Below are 20,337 nucleotides of genomic sequence, written 5' to 3'. Positions count from 1 at the left end.
AAATTAGGTTGTTACCTTGGTAATCTTTCTAGTAGATGGACACAGTATTCCTGAAGCCCACCCTATCAGATGTTCATTTGCCTGCTTAATGCCTCAAAGGTACTGGGAAATCTGGACCTCTTGTTTCTTTCCTTTGTCCAACCTTGACAAAGATAGAGGACACAACTGCTGTGTTGTTGAATCTAGAAGAATCTAGAAATCTCCCATACTCTTAGTGCAGGTTGTGCTTAAGTTGGTGACTTGTTTGGTTTTCACCTTGTTATGTATTGCACATGGTTGTTTATCTATTATATGTTTAATAATATGAGCAGAAATGACCTGTTTCTTTGGGAGCATCCCCGTACCCCTCCCTATTCTGTTTCCTTTCCAGGGCTTATCATCTGCTTTGGTACGAACTGAGGAATTGGAGGTCAGCCCAGAAGGATGGGAGATGTAGCAAAAGAATGCTAATGAAGCTCCCTACAAGAATTCTCTTGAGAAGGGATTAACTACCCATAGTTTCAGGAATAGAGTGTCTGTCTACTAGAAAGATTACTGAAGTAAGAACCTAATCTTTCCTTCAAGTTTATTTGATATACTGTCTATCATTGAAGATCTAAATGGTTTATATAATAGAATAAATAGGGAAATTGGGTCTTATGTATACTTAAATTACAGTTTTGTAAACTAAACTATTCCAAAAGGTAGTTATGGGTATGGGTTAATGTGCTTGGCAATAAACAGTCTCCAAGTTTAGTAATTTAATTCATGGGAATGTACTGCAAGTATTTTAAACAGCCAGAAAGTAGCTTCTGATCCATTTCTACAGTAAGTATTTTGTCGTAATATTTTTTTTTGTTTGATGATTTAGGTGCAACAAGTGTCTGTATTCACTAGTGTCATTGCGGCCTCTTCCTGTGGATTATGAACCTTCTATCATAAGGCTTCCTGGAAGTTTCCCTTCCCAAGGTAAATGTAGGGCTTTAAGAGAGTCATTATGACTTAATGTGGGATAAAATTTATCTAATTGATCAGTTTTTCACTAATCTTGTAGACCAAGCACATAAAATCTGTCAGAAGGTCAGAATGCAAAGGATTTTGGAAACCTATTGAAATCTCCTTAGTTTATATCAGCCTTACACTTACCTTTAGAATACTTCAAATGTAATCTCAAGGATATTACTCATCTATTTTTACAAATGGAATAAGGTGATAAAATTGCAAATAACATTAAAACCAGGTGCCATACATATTTCAATTGAGACATTAAATATCTCAATTGAAAACTACACTGGCTGCCGATGGAGGCAAGGGTCATCTTCAAGTTTGCCTCCCTCAGCTTCAAAACCAATCTACCTGTCGCACCATTTTGAATTTCCAGGCACCGCTTGTACACGTAGTGCCTATCTATTTGCCTTTCCATCCTTGAAAAGCTGTATCTACAAGAGATTCCTTGATAGATCACTGCCATTCCAAGCAGGCAAATGGAATAAATGTCTAACCACCCTCATTTCAAATTCACCCTCCTACCAAACCTTCAGGAAATCAATTAAAACCTATCTCTTTGACAAATTTCTCTAACTCATTTCCTGCCTTGTTGTATCTCTGAAATATTTCTGGATATACCTAACTACTCTTGGCTTGCTAATGTAATCTGAAAGTCTTTTTCTGTAACATTGCTGTCTGTGTATAGTCTCTTCCTCTGTAAACCGCTCTGAACTGCTTGTGGTATTGCGGTATACAAAAATAGAGTTGTTATTATTATTACACAGTTCATATTCCAACTGCATGCACTGATGGAAGAAAATAGATCATATTGTTTGTGTGTGTGTGTGTGTGTGTATATAATATGAAGGGGTGCTGAAAAGTTCTCAGCCCAACCAACCAAAAACTGTAGTTGAAAAGAGTATTAATCTTATTTCATTAAGTGCCAATTTGCAGAAACGAAATTCTATGATTTTGTTTCAGATCATTGATTGAACTATATCCATGTCATTTTCTTCTTGGTTGGGCTGAGAATTTTCAGCAATTAGATATATAGATATATACAGTCAAACCTCGGTTTGCGAGTAACGCAGTTTGCAAGTGTTTTGCAAGATGAGCAAATCGTGACTCGCAAACCGAGCGTTGATTCGATTTGCGAGCATTGCTGCCCACCCACCCGTGAATGCTCCCCCACCCCCGAGAGCCAGCATCGCTCCCCCAGCTCGCAAACCACCCCCCCAAACCGGCATCCTCCGCCCGCCCAAACAGAAGCCTCATCCCATCTGGCACCAACACGCAGCCCCAGGACATGCCGGTGCACGAAGATCCTTCCTGTTGCCTGGGCCTTGAGCATCTGCGCATGCTCAAGGCCTTCTGGTTCTCGCTCTCTCTCTGCTCAAGGCCCAGGTAACAGGAAGGATCTTTGTGCACTGGCACATCCTGGGGCTGCGTGTCGGTGCCAGATGGGATGAGGCTTCTGTTTGGGCGGGCGGAAGATGCCGGTTCACGTGGGGGGGAGTGATGCCAGTTCTCGGGGGGGAGGGGAGCAGCACCAGTGGCCTCGGGGGGGGACGACGACGACGAATCAAGTGAGTTTCCCTTCCTGTGGGGAAACTCGCTTTGATATACGAGCAATTTGGTTTATGAGCATGCTTCTGGAATGAATTATGCTCGTAAACCAAGGTTCCACTGTATATATTTTGTATGTGTGTCATGAGATTTGTAGAGCAGCTACTAGTCTACTCTCTACACTTTTACAAAGTTTTACCGAGTGGATATGGCAACTTGAGAGGAGCCACTTTTGGGTCCTTGGTACTGCGGGCAGGCTCATTTTTCCTCCAGCTCCCAGCCGCAGGTCCGGTACCTCTCCCTTCCCTCCAGCTCCCAGCCACGGGTCCAGTACCTCTCCTTTCCCTCCAGCTGCCAGCCATGGGAAGACGGGACATGGATCTGATGGCCATACCCAAGAATGCAAAGGCAGATTGATTCTACAGTTGAAGAGCCGAGCAGGGCTGTTCAGTCTTCTCCATATGGAAATAATGGCTCTCACCCTGGTTCAGTGAAATCCCAGAACTTTAGAAAGACTTTATAACCCTTTCTAGATTGATATATTTCAATAACTTTTATTTTCCTTATCAGCCATCCAGACAGCTTGGGTTATTCATGTCTACCAGTGGATGGAAACTGAGAACACTGACTAATTATATATGATACTTTGTGCTTCCCAGCCAGCCAGTATTTCTCAGTGCCTCAGCAGATGGTGAACATGTAGTCTAAACCGGTATGGCAGACCCAGAGAGGGTGTCTATGGGGGTGAGATCAGGGCTATGGATTTTGAGGGTTCCTTAGCCTAACATGCTATAAAAACTCTTTTGGGGGAAAATAAAGAAGTTCCAATTACATTTCCCTTTGCCTCTGTCTTGTAGACTTGGAGATGATGGCCACGTAGTGGCCTGAATTAATTTACTGATTTTTATATGTACTTGGCTTCCATTCGACAATATGATAATTACTGGTTTTATTTACATGTTGGTAACAGGTTTGATTTTTTTTAAGTGGAAATTTAAGACTCTTGATTTAAAATAATCCAGGTTGAGTAAAGTTACTGTGTGGCCTGTTTGTGTTGAATTGGTAGGTACAGGATTTATACAATATGTCTCATTTTTACCACCTTATCAACACTTGTAGGGCTCAAACTATTTTTATCAGTAGTGATCAGAATTGCTTGTTTACATAACACATAATTTAAAATTGTTTCTTTGAAAGATGTGGAGAATACGGAAAGTGAAGCTGAGACGAGGGGTCAAATGGTAGAATATGAATCACCAGAGCAGCTGGAGGAACACCTACTGACACTGTCTAATTTACCGCAGTCAAGATGGAAAAATCTCTTGAGTCTAGATGTAATCAAGGTATTCAAATTGCCACATGTATTTCTAATACTCTCTGACATTTAAATATTGGACTTGATCCACTCTTCTTATGGGCTATGGAAGGTTGCTACTCTAGTTCCAAATGCACCCTTCTTATTGCCCTGCTCTGTTGATATGATATTGTTAAAAGCTGATATGATCTTACATTCTTTTGCCATCTATTGCAATGAACTGCTTAAGGACTGTAGGTAGACAAGTTATGAGTTTGTAATTTTTGGGAATGTTGCTTGAATCTTCCTTTGAATCTTTCTATTTAGATGGACTGGTAATTCTTCAAACAAAATTATCTCAGTTTAAGGAAAATGTCTCCTTTTCCCTTGTCTGATATTTCCATGGATTAACTCTTACAATTCAGCAACTATGGTACTGGGGCATTCCACTCATACAGTAGAGGCCTTTAAATAGAGACTAGCATCCCTGTAACAATTAGAATTACCCTCTGTCTCTGGAGACAAGCAGGGGAAATGCAGGTACACTTGTTGGTAAGCTTAGAGGATCTCTCCAACAAGGGTGGCTGCGTTCCCCTGCTGTCTACAGAGAACCCCTGTTACAGGTAAGCAACTTCACTTTCTTGACAGTGCCACATTGGTTGGGCATTCCCTACCAATATGATAGCTTTTAGGATATCCTCTTCCTGACAGCATCTAGGCTTTTGCTTCTTTGTCTGCTTTGCTAGCAAACTCTTTTTGGTGAGTCCCCCTCAGCTGCTTGATTAGCCACATTGTCCTCCAAAATTATGCCCTCTGACATTACATATCTCAGAAGGTAACATACTTTTCTCCTTCTTGTGCCTGTATACAAGTATTAAGTCACAAACAACTTATGGGAGTTGCTACTTGCAGACTATAAGTAGGGTGGTTTACCATTGTCTAGTCACCAATTGATGGTGGTTGTGTGGCTGAATTGGCCAGAGCCAGCTACCTGACATAAATCTCAATGTAGAATTCAAACTCTGATTGTAGGCGGAGTAGATAAGCAACCTACTAGTTGCACTGAGGCCTTTTAATGTGGGTGATGTAAATTTTAAATCATTTGGATTCATATTCAGAAAGAGTTCCCCATATTTCTTTGGTAATTGAAACCTTAAAGCAGTTGTATCCTTATTTGCTTCCTTCAGATTAGGGGCATAGCCACGGATGGGCCTGGGTGGGCCGAGGCCCATCTAGAAGCACTATACTATGAATGTCCAAAAATCCTCTTCCTTCCCTCCAGCCTTCCCCCAATATCTCAGCCTTCCACAGTCCAGCACCTCCACATTTTTCTTTCCGTCCTTCCACCATTGCTTCAGGTCCTTCCTTCTGCCATGTCCTGCCCTGCATATACAGTAAGTTGCATCGGAGTGGGCAGGTTATGATGGAAGGAAGGCCCCAGAGCAGGCCTATGTGAAGCGGTGCTGATAGAAAGTGTACTCATTGTGGCAGGAGTAAGAGATGAAAAAGAAGATGAGGGGAATCTGGATCTGCAAGAAGGAGCTGGAGGGGAGCGGAAGGATACCCTGGACCTGTAAAGGGGAACTAGAGCTTGGAGAGAAAGGAGAGAGATGCTGAGCCTTTAGAGGGAGGGTTGGAATCAAGGAAGAGAAGTGCTGGACCTGAGAGAAGGGGAAGGGGTTAGAGGTAAGAAAGAGAGATGCCAGACCCATGGGAGGGAGAGGAGTTAAAAGGGAAGGGGAGGGATGCTTGAGTAAGACGATAAAGGAAGAGGGGGGTCAAATGCTGAACTCACAGTGAGAGAAAAAGCCAGATGCAGAAGGGGGAGGGAAGAGAAGGGGAGAACATAAGAATTACCATACTGGGACAGACTAGAGAGTTGCGCGGGAACAGAAATCCCACCCGTCCCCGTAAAAGTCCCACCTGTCCCCGTGAAGAATCCCCTCCGTCCCCATCCGTCCCCGCCCATCCCTATAAACTTCAGAAATAGTTATTTCATTTAATTATGCTACTGAATTAAAGGCTCTGGTAGAAACCCATTTACAAATAAGCAAAGAGACTTTATTAATCTGGAAATATTAATTGGGAAGAATACATATTTTGTAAACGGGTTTCTACCAGAGCTTCTAATGTTTATAAATTTTTATCAACACAACTAATATACTACTTTATCCTGAAGCAAAAAAAAAAAAAAAAAAGAAATATAATTTTTTTCCTACCTTTGTTGCCTGGTTTCTGCTTTCCTCATGTTCTCATTCAATTCCTTCCATCCACTATCTCTCTTCTCTCTTCGTCTTCCATTTGCTCTGTTACTGTGCCTCTCCCTTTCTCCCCCCTTCCAAATTGGTCTGGCACCCATCTTCTTCCCTCCACTCCCCCCATAGTCTGGCATCCCTGTCTTCTTCCCTGCCAGCGTCTTCACCCCACTCTCTCTTCCCCATTTCCCTTCAGCGTCTTCTCCCCACTCTCTCTTCCCCATTTCCCTTCAGCGTCTTCTCCCCACTCTCTCTTCCCCATTTCCCTTCAGCGTCTTCTCCCCACTCTCTCTTCCCCATTTCCCTTCAGCGTCTTCTCCCCACTCTCTCTTCCCCATTTCCCTTCAGCATCTTCTCCCCACTCTCTCTTCCCCATTTCCTTTCAGCGTCCTTCTCCTCCCTCTGTCTTCCCCATGTGCTTTCAGTATCCTTCTCCCCCCTCTGTCTTCCCCATGTCCTTTCAGTGTCCTTCTCCCCCTCTGTCTTCCCCATATCCTTTCAGCGTCCTTCTCCCCTCGTCTTCCCCATGTCCTTTCAGCATCCTTCTCCCCCCTCTGTCTTCCCCATGTCCTTTCAGCGTCCTTCTCCACCCCTTTGTCTTCCCCATGTCCTTTCAGCGTCCTTCTCCCCCCTCTGTCTTCCCCAGTGCTTTCAGCGTCCTTCACCCTCAGTTTTACCCATTTCCCTTAAGCGTCTTTTCCTCTCCACTCCACCTTTCTTCCCTTTCTCCCTCCCTGCTCCTTACCTTCGTGGCGCTTCCCCGCCCGACTGACAACAGAACAGGCTTGGTCCGACAAACCTCCCTGCCCTGAATCCAGCTGCTGTAAGAAGGTAATTTAGATTCGCGGCTACAGGGCAGGGAGGTTTGTCGGACCGGGCCTGTTGTCAGTCGGTCGGGGGAAAGCGCCACGAAGATAAGGGGATCTGGCCGGCTCTGCACCCCCCCTAAGGCTGCCCTGGGGCGGTCCGCCCCCCCCCCTCCTTTCTATGCCACTGCCTTGAATTTTTCCTACCTGCCCTGCTGCAGCACACAGCCGACTGGAAGTCTTCCCGATGTCAGCGCTGATGTCGGAGGGAGGGAGGGCTTTGCTTAAGCCCTCCCTCCGACGTCAGCACTGACATCGTGGAAGACTTCTGGTCGGCTGTGTGCTGCGGCAGGGCAGGTAGGGAAAAGAAGACGAGCCTCGCGGCTCGAGTACATCCAACCCCGCAGGAACCCCACGACCCTAGGGGGCGTCCCCACGGGATCCCTGCGACCCTAGGGATCCCCGTGACCCAAAGAGGGAACCCGCAGGTTCCCCATCGTCCCCGTTCCTGTGCAGCTCTCTAGGACAGACTGAAGTTCCATCAAGCCCAGTATCCTGTTTCCAACAGTGGTCAATTCAGGTCACAATTACCTGGCAAGATCTCAGGGAGAAAAAAACAGATTTTATGCTACATATCTTAGGCATAAACAGTGGAATTCCTCAAGCCATTTTGATAAGCTGACTGGGTTGGTGTTAGAAAGGAGTGGGGCACATTGGTGTAATGGGAGGGGAAAAAGGGGAGAAGCTTGACATAGGGTGGTATACAGAAACAGAGGGGAGATGATGGGTGTTTGGGTGAGAGCATAGGGACAGAGAGACAATGGTGAGATGCTGTATGGGGATGACATATGGACATAGAGGGGCAATGCCTGACCCAGGGTTGGGGTATGGGAATAGAGAGTCAGTGCTGAACACTGGGAGGAATTGTAGACTTGAGGGGAGATACTAGACATAGGGGAGAAGATTATCACACACGTTATGATAAGTGTTTAATCAAATTTTTAATAAACTATGAAACTAAACTTGAAAGTCCTGGATTTCAAACATGTTGACTCCAGTAAAATGGAGGAGTATCTGAAGAAAGAGCTAATAGAATGAGAGGACATAAGGGAAGTGGAACAGTGGTCCAAGCTGAAAGAAGCAATAAAAATGGCTACGGACCTTTATGTGAGGAAAATAAAAACAAGAGAAAAAGGAAACCGATATGGTTCTCCAAACTAGTGGCAGAGAAAATAAAGACAAAAGATTTGGCGTTTGTGAAATATAAAAATAATCAAGAAGAGGAGCACAAAATGGAATTCTGGATGAAAATGAAAGAACTCAAGAGAGATACGCCTGGCAAAAGCACAGGCAGGGCAAATGGCTAGAAATATTAAAAAAAATAAAGATTCTTTTTTAGGTATATTAATGAAAGAAGGAAGTCAAAAAATGGAATTGTGAGACTGAAAGAAGCTATGAACCATTATATGGAGAGTGATGAAGAAAAAGCAAACGTGCTAAACAAATACTTCTGTGTTGAAGGAAAAAAATCCTGGAGACGGACCGTGATTAGCAGGCAGAATTACATGTGAGACTGGATTGGATATTTCGCCATTCACAGAAGAAAGTGTTTATGAACAACTTGAAAAATTGAAGGTGGACAAAGCCATGGGATCAGACGGGATCCATCCCAGGATATTGAGGGAGTTCAGAGAGGTTTTGGTAGCTCCACTATTGTTAGTACTTTGTAATTTTTCTTTAAAAATCAGCATAGTACCAGAAGATTGGAGGGTGGCCAATGTGATGCCGATTTTTAAAAAGGGTTCCAGAGGTGATCCGGGAAATTATAGACCATTGAGTCTGATGTCGGTGTCGGGCAAAATGGTAGAGACTATTATAAAGAACAAAATGTCAGAACATATACGTAACCAACATGGTTTTAGGAGAAATATTGCCTCACCAATCTACTCCATTTCTTTGAAGGGCTGAATGAACATGTGGCTAAAGGTGAACCGAATGATATTGTTTGTTTAGTTTTTGGAAAGGCATTTGACAAAATAGAAAGACTTCTGAGGAAATTAGAAAGTCATGGGATAGGAGGTAATGTCCTATTATCCCAGGACAAGCAGGCAGCATATTCTTAACGCATGGGTGACGTCACTGACGGAGCCCCAGTATGGACATTTTTCACTAGAAAGTTCTAGTTGGCCGCACCGCGCATGCGCGAGTGCCTTCCTGCCCGACGGAGGAGTGCGTGGTCCCCAGTTTCTTCGTTTCCGCGGAGCGAAGAAGACGCATGTGGTTTCAACGGCCGTTGAAAACTTCCTTTTTGCCTTCCCGCTCGCGTTATTTTCTTGTTTTTCTCTTTTTCCCTTCGGGTTTCTTGTTCCGTTCTAAATAGTAAAAAAACCCAAAACTTTGTTTTTTCTTTATTTTTCAGGCCGGCCCCGGCGGGTCCTGTTGCCATCATACAAGCCTCCGGCTTTGATTTTGCGGAGGCCGTGTTTCCCTTCATGCCCCCTCAACTGGGCTTTAAGAAGTGCCAGCGGTGTGCACGCCCGATCTCTCTCACTGACCCACACAATTGGTGCCTACAGTGTTTGGGTCCAGAGCATCGGGCTGACACCTGCACCCGCTGTGCCACTCTTAAGAAACGCACCTTAAAAAATCGGCAGATCCAACAGAATATCCTTTTCGGTACCGGATCTGCTATGGAAACTGCCGCGACGTCGACGGTACCGCAAAAGACGGCACCGACCACTTCGACGACGCCCGATCCTTCCTCGGGGTTGCTGGCACCAGGTAAGCCAGCTAAGAAGCCTTCCACCTCCCTTGAGCGCCCACCTGCCATAGTGGCAACGCCGGTCCTCCCGGCCTCACGCCGACCCCGCAAACGCTCTGCCCCGATCTCGGTGAGTGCCTCGTCATCGGCCTCCTCATCGCCGGGGCGTGGAGCAGCACCTATGGAACCGAAAAAGAAAAAAGCGGTACCGGTGCCACCCCTGGATGACCGCATCGCGGCCATACTCCAAGACAAATTGCAGGAACAGCTGCAGCAACAACTCCAGCACCTGCTACCGACCCTATTGGCACCACTTCTTTCGGTACCAAACCGGCCCGAGCCTCGCACCATCCCACCGGTGTCCACCCCCTCGGTGCCACTCAACACTTCCATGCCAACCCTCTCGGCTGAACCACTCCGTTCTCGTCCTGTGGTATAGACCCGCTCTGAGGTCAATCCTCCTCGGAACCAGGAAGGGCACCGGTCTCCCCGGGACCCAGAATGGCACCGCTCTTCCCGGGACCGGGGTCAACACCGGTCTTCCTCTCCTGGTACCGTCTCCATGCGCTCTGGCAAGTCTCTTTCTAAGACCCGCCACACCGAGCCTTCCACCCCGACATTTCGGCGTGCGCACACTGATATCAGGGACCCGGACTTATGGGAAGAATCCCCACCCGGTACCGAGGAGGACGCATCATCCACCGACGAGGAACCCTCAGTGCCCGATACCACTTCCAAGCCTGAGCAATCCTCTTTCACCAAATTCCTCAGGGAGATGTCGGCGGCTCTTTCTATTCCTTTAGAGTCTGACTCCAAAAAGTCCCAGGCCTTTCTGGATGCCTTAGACTTTGAACAACCTCCCAAAGAGTTCCTCAAGTTACCCGTCCATGACATACTGCGGGAAACTTTTTATAAAAATTGGGAAAATCCACTCACTGTCCCCGGAGCTCCTCGTAAGCTTGACAGCCTATACAGGGTCATCTCAATTCCGGGTTTTGACAAACCTCAATTGCCCCATGAGTCTCTCCTAGTTGAGTCTACATTAAAGAAAATTCAGGGCTCCAGTGTTTATGCCTCCACCCCTCCTGGCAGAGAAGGCAAAACGATGGATAAGTTTGGCAAACGCCTTTATCAAAATGCCATGCTAGCCAACAGGGCGAATAATTACACATTTCACTTCTCATTTTATATGAAGTATCTCGTACAACAACTATCCGCCCTACAAAAATACATCCCTGAACGCAAAGTTCCACTCTTTCAACAACAAATTTCCAGCCTCCTTCAATTGCGGAAATTCTTGGTGCGCTCTATTTATGAATCATTTGAGCTGACCTCCCGAGCGTCTGCCATAGCTGTTGCCATGCGACGTCTGGCCTGGTTGAGGGTATCTGATCTTGACATCAACCACCAAGACCGCCTAGCTAATGCACCCTGTCTTGGGGACAAACTTTTTGGGGAGTCCCTGGATTCGACCACCCTGAAGCTCTCAGCACATGAGACCAGATGGGACACTCTAGTAAAACCTAAAAAGAAGGCTCCAACTGCTCGTCCTTATAGACCACAGTCCTCATACCAGCGCAGGTTCTCGGCCAGGCCTCTCAACCCGCCCCAACAGCAGCCTCGCAGACCTCATCAACAACAACACACTCAGGCTCGCTCTCAATCTCACCAACCTGCCAAGCCTCTTCCTCCGTCAAAACCATCTCAGCCCTTTTGACTCCTTTCTCCAGGGCATAGCCTGTCTTCCACCATAGCCTGTCAGCCAATCGGAGGACGTCTCCAACTCTTCCTCAACCGTTGGGAGTTCCATCACATCAGACCTGTGGGTCCTCAACATCATCCGCCACGGCTACTCTCTCAACTTCCAGACTCTTCCACCAGACAACCCTCCTATAGAGTCTGCGTCCCACTCCTCCCAGTCCCTTTTCCTCCTAAGGGAGGTCCAATCCCTCCTTCTCCTCAATGCCATCGAAGAGGTTCCCTCAGACCAAAGGGGTCAGGGATTCTACTCCCGCTACTTCCTGGTTCCCAAGAAGACAGGAGACCTTTGTCCCATCCTCGATCTCCGGGACCTCAACAAGTGTCTGGTCAAGGAAAAGTTCAGAATGCTCTCCCTGGCCACGCTTTATCCTCTTCTCTCTCAACACGACTGGCTATGTTCCCTGGACCTCAAAGAGGCCTACACTCACATTCCAATCCATCTGAATTCACGTTGCTACCTCCGATTTCAGATACAGCACCGCCACTATCAGTACAAGGTGCTACCCTTTGGCCTCGCATCATCGCCCAGGGTGTTCACCAAGTGCCTTATTGTGGTGGCGGCCTTTCTCAGGTCTCACAACCTACAGGTGTTCCCCTACTTGGACGATTGGTTGGTAAAAGCACCTACGTCTCCACTTGTGCTACAAGCCACTCAGTACACCATCTCCTTCCTCCATCTCCTGGGGTTCGAGATCAACTACCCCAAGTCGCATCTGCTTCCCACACAGCGACTTCAGTTCACTGGAGCCGTTCTCGACACCACTCTCATGAGGGCGTTTCTCCCCTCCGACCACCAACGGTCCCTGCTCCACCTCTGCCGCCAGGTGCTCCTTCATCACTCCATTCCAGCTCGGCAGATGATGGTCCTCCTGGGCCACATGGCCTCGACGGTCCATGTGCTTCCTCTGGCGCGACTCCACCTCAGGACACCTCAATGGACTCTAGCCAACCAATGGTCACAGACCACCGATCCTCTTTCTCATCCCATCTCTGTGACATCGTCTCTTCAGCAATCTCTTCAATGGTTGTTGAACTCATCCAATCTTTCCAGGGGTCTACTCTTTCATCTACCCCCTCACTCCATGATCATAACCACAGATGCCTCCCCCTATGCATGGGGAGCTCACCTGGGAGAACTTCGCACTCAGGGACTCTGGACCCCTCAGGAGCGTCAACATCACATCAATTTCCTGGAACTCAGGGCCATGTTCTATGCCCTCAAGGCCTTCCAGCACCTTCTCTACCCTCAGGTTCTTCTCCTGTGCACAGACAACCAAGTCGCCATGTACTACATAAACAAGCAAGGCGGCACCGGATCTCCCCTCCTCTGTCAGGAGGCCATCCGCATCTGGACCTGGGCCACGGCCCGCAGTCTCTTCCTCAAGGCTGTCTATATCCAGGGTGAACAGAACTCCCTGGCCGACAATCTCAGCCGCATCCTTCAACCTCACGAGTGGACTCTGGATCCCCCCACACTCCGCTCCATCTTCGCTCAGTGGGGCACCCCTCAGGTGGACCTCTTTGCAGCTCCTCACAACCATCAGCTGCCCCAGTTCTGTTCCAGACTCTTCTCTCCTCATCGTCTGGCCCCGGATGCATTCCTGCTCGACTGGACGGATCGGTTCCTATATGCCTTTCCTCCTCTGCCTCTGATGTTGCGGACGTTATTCAAACTCTGCAGGGACAAAGCCACCATGATTCTCATCGCCCCTCGGTGGCCTCGCCAACACTGGTTCTCCCTCCTACTCCAGCTCAGCTCCAGGGAGCCCATTCCTCTTCCTGTGTTTCCTACTCTACTTACACAGCAGCATCAGTCTCTACTGCATCCCAATCTGTCCTCGCTCCACCTGACAGCTTGGTTTCTCTCGGGCTGACCTCTCCAGAGAATCTATCTCAGCCTGTCCGTCGTATTCTGGATGCCTCAAGGAAACCGGCCACCCTCCAATGTTACCATCAGAAGTGGACCCGGTTCTCCTCTTGGTGTCTGCTTCATTATCACGATCCCACCTCATTGGCGGTGGAAACCGTACTGGACTATTTGCTCTCTCTCTCCGACGCTGGCCTCAAGTCGACCTCAATCAGAGTCCACCTCAGTGCCATCACTGCGATCCATGAGCCTATCCTCGGAAAACCTCTTATCCCAGGACAAGCAGGCAGCATATTCTTGACTGATGGGTGACGGCACCGACGGAGCCCCGGTACGGACAATTTTAGAGTGATTGCACTCTAAGAACTTTAGAAAGTTCTAGCTAGGCCGCACCGCGCGTGCGCAAGTGCCTTCCCGCCCGACAGAGGCGCGCGGTCCCCAGTTTTCTTAATTCCGCGGAGCTAAGAAGACGCGTGTTTCCAACGGCTGTTGGAAGTTTTTTTCTATTTCACTTGCCTTCCCGCTCGCGCGTATTTTTTTCTTCATATTTTATTTCTTTCTTTCTTTTTTACCCTTTGTGTAAAAAAAAAAAAAAAAAAATTATTATTTTTCATTTTTTTATCGAATCTGACCCGGCGGGGCCTGTTGGCACCATCGAAGCCTCGGGCTTCGATTTTGCTACAGCAGTATTTCCCTTCATGCCCCCGTCACCGGGTTTCAAAAAGTGTCAGCGGTGTGCGCGCCCTATCTCCCTTTCCGACCCACACAAGTGGTGCCTCCAGTGTCTGGGTCCGGACCATAGGGCTGAAACCTGCACCCGCTGTAGTTCTTTACAAAAAAGAACTTTAAAAAATCGACAAATTCAGCAGCGGATCCTTTTCGGTACCGCTATGGAAGTTGCACCGGTATCGACGTCGACGACTTCCTCCAAGTCGACTCCGACTACCTCGGCACCGCCAGATCCATCGTCGGTGTCGACTCCTGTAGGTAAGCCGGCTAAGAAGCCTTCCCCTACTGTTCTAGGCCCGCCAGTCGAGCATGCAGTGAGCCAAGTCCTGCAGACTGAGCGCCGGCCCCGTAAACGCTCCGCTCCCATTGAAGTCTCTGCATCGTCATCGGCATCGACTTCACCCGAGCGTCGAGCGGCACCGAAGGTACCGAGCAAGAAAAAACCGGTACCGGTGCCATCGGGACCAACGTTGGATGAGCGCATTGCCTCTATCCTCCAGGTCCAGCTTAAGCAGCAACTACAACAGTTGCTCCCGGCTCTATTGTCTCCGAACCTTCCAGTGTCGGTACCGACTGAGCCTTCGGTGCCGTCTGTCGAACAGCCTCTGTTATCGGCATCGACTGTTTCGGCACCGCAAAAATCTTTGTCCATGCCTGTTCTGTCAGCAGAACCAAAACGGCGTGCTACTCCTACGGTGTCGGAACCGGTACTGGTCTCTGAACCCCGTACCGTACTACATTCCCCAGGTACCGTCTCCACTCGGTCTGGTAAATCGGTACACAAGACTAAACATACTGATACATCGACTCCACTTTCCCAGGGTCGTTTACAATCGGTACGGGACCCTGACTTGTGGGACGATTCAGATGATCCCCTCGGTACCGAGGAGGATTACACATCTGATGAGGAGGAACCATCGGTGCAGGATACTACTGCTAAGCCAGAGCACTCCTCCTTCACAAAATTTTTAAAGGAGATGTCAGACACCCTGTCTATTCCTTTAGAGTCTGACTCTAAAAAATCCAAGGCATTTTTGGATGCCTTGGATTTTGACCAACCTCCTAAAGAGTTTTTAAAGTTACCCCTCCATGACATCTTGAGGGAAACTTTTTATAAGAATCTGGAAACTCCTTTGACAATCCCAGGAGCCCCAAGAAAACTAGAATCTCTATATAAAGTGATTCCAATACCTGGATTTGACAAACCCCAACTTCCTCATGAATCCCTGTTGGTAGAGTCAACCCTAAAGAAGACTACAGGAGCCAGTATGTATGCCTCTGTCCCTCCTGGTAGGGAAGGAAAGGCCATGGACAAATTTGGAAAGCGTCTTTACCAAAATGCAATGCTGGCCAACCGTTCAAGTAATTACGCTTTCCACTTCTCGTTTTACCTGAAGCACCTCATTCAACAGGTAACCTCTTTTCAAAAGTATATTCCGGACCGTAAACTTCCTGCTTTTCAGCAATGTACCTCTAGTCTTCTGCAACTCAGGAAGTTTATGGTCCGTTCTATTTATGATACTTTTGAACTGACGTCTCGTGCTACTGCTATCTCTGTAGCAATGAGAAGATTGGCATGGCTACGGACCTCAGAACTGGACGTAAACCATCAGGACCGGCTTGCCAATTCTCCTTGCCTAGGGGATGAGCTGTTTGGGGAGTCCATGGATACCACCACACAAAAGCTCTCCGCCCATGAAACTAGGTGGGACACCTTGTTGAAAAACAAGAAGAAACCTCCTCCTCCTCGTCCATTCAGGCAACAACCTTCATATCAAAGGAGGTTTTCTGCTCGACCGGCGCAGTCCCATCCTCCTCAACCTCGCAGGCAGCGTCAGCAGCAACAACAGACTCGTCAACAACAGCAGCCTGCTGTCAAACCAGCTACTCAACCTAAGTCGACACAGCCCTTTTGACTCCTTTCTCCAGGACATTGCCAGTCTTCCTCCCTCGTGTCCTCTACCTCAGCCCATAGGAGGTCGACTACAAGTTTTTCTATCTCGCTGGGAAGCAATCACCTCCGACCAGTGGGTACTTGCTATCATCGCCCACGGCTACTCCCTAAATTTTCAGACTCCTCCACCTCTAAGTCTGCCAAAAGAGTCTGCTTCCAACAAGGCTCAATCCCTCCTCCTCGCTCAGGAGGTTCACTCCCTCCTTCTTCTCAATGCCATCGAACCGGTTCCTCTGGACCAGCAAGGCCTGGGATTTTACTCCCGGTACTTTCTTGTACCCAAAAAGACCGGAGATCTCAGACCAATATTAGATCTCAGAGATCTCAACAAATGTCTGGTCAAGGAGAAGTTCAAGATGTTATCTCTTGCCACCCTATATCCTCTTCTTTCTCAGGAAGACTGGCTATGTTCCCTCGATCTCAAGGAGGCGTATACTCACATTCCAATTCATCTGATGTCCAGACAATATCTGCGCTTTCTTGTCAATCAACATCATTACCAATACAAGGTGCTACCCTTCGGCCTAGCCTCCTCGCCCAGGGTATTCACCAAATGTCTGATTGTGGTCGCAGCTTATCTCCGCTCCCACAACTTTCAAGTCTTCCCTTACCTGGACGACTGGCTCATCAAGGCTCCTTCTCCTCAGTCCGTTCACAAAGCCACGGATCAGACCATTTACTTCCTTCGACTGTTGGGGTTCGAAATCAATCTACCCAAGTCGCACCTCATTCCGACTCAGCGGCTTCAATTTTTTGGAGCCATTCTGGATACTGTTCAGATGAGGGCTTTTCTTCCTCTAAACCGCCTTCACACCATCCTTCATCTCTGTCAGCAGGTGTTCCAGCAACCTTCCATCTCTGCGAATCACATGATGGTGCTCTTGGGACACATGGCCTCCACAGTACATGTCACTCCCTTCGCACGTCTCCACCTGCGTACTCCTCAATGGACCCTAGCGACTCAGTGGTCACAAGCGACGGATCCTTGTTCACAACACATATCTGTGACCTCGTCTCTTCGACAGTCGCTTCTTTGGTGGTTGAAATCATCAAATCTATCCAGAGGTCTACTGTTCCATCTACCTCCTCATCAACTGGTCATCACCACGGATTCCTCCCCCTATGCATGGGGAGCTCACTTGAACGAGTTTCAAACTCAGGGGTTTTGGACCACCCAGGAAAAGAAACACCACATCAATTTCCTGGAACTCAGAGCGATATTTTACGCTCTCAAAGCTTTCCAACATCTCCTTTTTCCTCAAGTTCTTCTCATTTGCACAGACAACCAAGTTGCAATGTATTACATCAACAAACAGGGAGGGACGGGATCCCGTCCCTTATGTCAGGAGGCTCAAAGGATTTGGACCTGGGCGACTGCTCGTCACTTATTCCTGAAGGCAGTCTACATTCAAGGGGAACAGAATTGCTTAGCAGACAATCTCAGCAGAATTCTTCAACCTCACGAATGGACTCTCGACCCTTCGACTCTCCAGTCCATTTTCTCTCAATGGGGCACACCTCAAGTGGATCTTTTTGCAGTTCCCCACAACCATCAACTGCCCCTGTTTTGCTCCAGACTTTACTCTCCTCACCGTCTGGAACCCGATGCATTTCTCCTAGATTGGACCAATCTCTTCCTTTATGCATTCCCTCCTCTTCCGCTCATGCTGCGCACCTTATTCAAGCTCAAGAGGGAACAAGCCACCATGATTCTCATCGCTCCACGGTGGCCCAGACAGCATTGGTTTTCCCTTCTACTTCAACTCAGTTCCAGGGAACCCATACCTCTTCCTCTGTTTCCTTCACTGCTTACACAGCATCAGCAAACACTGCTTCATCCCAACTTACAGTCTCTGCACCTGACAGCTTGGTATCTCTCGGGCTGACTCCAGCTCATGCTCTCCTGTCTCAGCCTGTTCGTTCTATTATTGATGCCTCCAGGAAACCGTCCACTCTTCAATGTTACCAACAAAAGTGGTCTCGCTTTTCTTCCTGGTGCCGGTTACATCACCACAATCCCATATCTACAGCAGTGGGACTGGTGTTGGACTATTTATTGTCCTTATCTGACTCTGGTCTGAAATCCTCTTCGATAAGGGTCCACCTTAGTGCCATTGCAGCTTTTCATGAGCCGATTCATGGGAAACCCCTCTCAGCTCATCCCTTAGTTTCAAGGTTCATGAAGGGCCTCTTCAATGTGAAACCACCTTTTAAAGCCCCTCCTGTTGTTTGGGATCTCAATTTGGTTCTTTCTGCGTTGATGAAGCCTCCTTTCGAGCCGTTGGCCTCAACGCATTTTAAATTTCTCACTTGGAAAGTGGTCTTTCTAATAGCTCTCACTTCTGCCAGGAGGGTCAGTGAGCTTCATGCGCTGGTGGCGGATCCACCTTTCACGGTTTTTTCACCATGATAAGGTCGTCCTCCGCACACATCCCAAATTCCTTCCTAAGGTTGTGTCTGAATTTCATCTTAACCAATCCATAGTTCTACCTGTTTTTTTCCCAAAGCCTCATTCTACTCCAGGTGAACAGGCTCTGCATACCTTGGATTGTAAACGTGCTCTGGCTTACTATCTTGATCGCACCAAACCTCACAGATCATCTCCTCAACTATTCTTGTCATTTGATCCTAACAAGTTGGGTCATCCTGTCTCTAAACGCACTCTATCCAATTGGCTTGCTGCTTGCGTTTCTTTTTGTTATGCTCAGTCAGGCCTGACACTGGAAGGTTCTGTCACAGGCCACAAAATTAGAGCTATGGCAGCGTCTGTAGCTTTCCTCCGTTCCACTCCTATTGAGGAAATCTGCAAGGCTGCTACTTGGTCCTCAGTTCATACTTTTACATCTCATTATTGTCTGGATGCATTCTCCAGACGGGATGGACACTTCGGCCAATCTGTTTTGCAAAATTTGTTTTCCTAATGGCCAACCTTCCCTCCATCCCTCTTTTTGTTAGCTTGGAGGTCACCCATCAGTCAAGAATATGCTGCCTGCTTGTCCTGGGATAAAGCACAGTTACTTACCGTAACAGGTGTTATCCAGGGACAGCAGGCAGATATTCTTGCGTCCCTCCCACCTCCCCGGGTTGGCTTCTTAGCTGGCTTATCCTAACTGGGGACCGCGCGCCTCTGTCGGGCGGGAAGGCACTCGCGCACGCGCGGTGCGGCCTAGCTAGAACTTTCTAAAGTTCTTAGAGTGCAATCACTCTAAAATTGTCCGTACCGGGGCTCCGTCGGTGCCGTCACCCATCAGTCAAGAATATCTGCCTGCTGTCCCTGGATAACACCTGTTACGGTAAGTAACTGTGCTTTACGGCTCATCCCCTGGTTTCCCGGTTCATGAGAGGCCTCTTCAATGTCAAACCACCTCTGAAGCCTCCTCCAGTCGTCTGGGACCTGAATGTGGTTTTATCAGCACTCATGAAACCTCCGTTTGAGCCTCTTGCCACAACTTCACTCAAATTTCTTACATGGAAGGTGCTTTTCCTCATTGCCATCACCTCTGCCAGGAGGGTTAGTGAGCTGCATGCACTGGTTGCCGACCCACCTTTCACTGTTTTTCACCATGACAAGGTGGTTCTGCGTACCCATCCTAAATTCCTTCCCAAGGTGGTCTCGGACTTTCATCTCAACCAGTCCATTGTGTTGCCTGTCTTTTTCCCTAAGCCCCATTCTCATCCTGGGGAACAGGCGTTGCACACGCTGGACTATAAGCGTGCCCTTGCTTACTACCTTGACCATACCAGGGCTCACTGCTCATCTCCTCAGCTCCTTTTGTCCTTTGACCCTAACCGTCTAGGTCGTCCTGTCTCCAAACGGACGCTTTCCAACTGGCTTGCTGCCTGCATTGCGTTCTGTTATGCTCGGGCCGGTCTCTCACTGGAAGGTGCTGTCACGGCCCACAGGGTCAGAGCTATGGCTGCTTCTGTGGCTTTCCTCCGTTCCACGCCCATCGAGGAAATCTGCAAGGCTGCCACTTGGTCCTCAGTTCACACATTCACTACTCACTACTGTCTGGATACCTTCTCCAGACGGGATGGGCACTTCGGCCAATCTGTATTACACAATTTATTTTCCTAATGGCCAACCATCCCTCCTCCCTCTCTGTTAGCTTGGAGGTCACCCATGCGTTAAGAATATGCTGCCTGCTTGTCCTGGGATAAAGCACAGTTACTTACCGTAACAGGTGTTATCCAGGGACAGCAGGCAGATATTCTTACGACCCACCCTCCTCCCCGGGTTGGCTTCTTAGCTGGCTTATCTTAACTGGGGACCACGCACTCCTCCGTCGGGCGGGAAGGCACTCGCGCATGCGCGGTGCGGCCAACTAGAACTTTCTAGTGAAAAATGTCCGTACCGGGGCTCCGTCGGTGACCTCAC

At 48.1% G+C, this 20,337-nt stretch overlaps 1 protein-coding gene across 1 annotated transcript in view; it reads left to right on the top strand.

Moving 5' to 3' along the window:
• Positions 1 to 20,337, top strand: part of WDR36 (WD repeat domain 36) — a 194,970-nt gene that overhangs the window by 131,062 nt on the left and 43,571 nt on the right. Inside the window, exons 18-19 of the mRNA XM_033929130.1 lie at positions 851 to 948; positions 3,730 to 3,875. Of these exons, the coding sequence (XP_033785021.1) occupies positions 851 to 948; positions 3,730 to 3,875 (244 nt within the window). The remainder of the gene's footprint in view (positions 1 to 850; positions 949 to 3,729; positions 3,876 to 20,337) is intronic.

The sequence above is a fragment of the Geotrypetes seraphini genome, chromosome 1, assembly GCF_902459505.1.
Source record: "Geotrypetes seraphini chromosome 1, aGeoSer1.1, whole genome shotgun sequence".
Lineage (NCBI taxonomy): Eukaryota > Metazoa > Chordata > Amphibia > Gymnophiona > Dermophiidae > Geotrypetes > Geotrypetes seraphini.
This window is presented reverse-complemented; position numbering and strand designations above follow the sequence as displayed.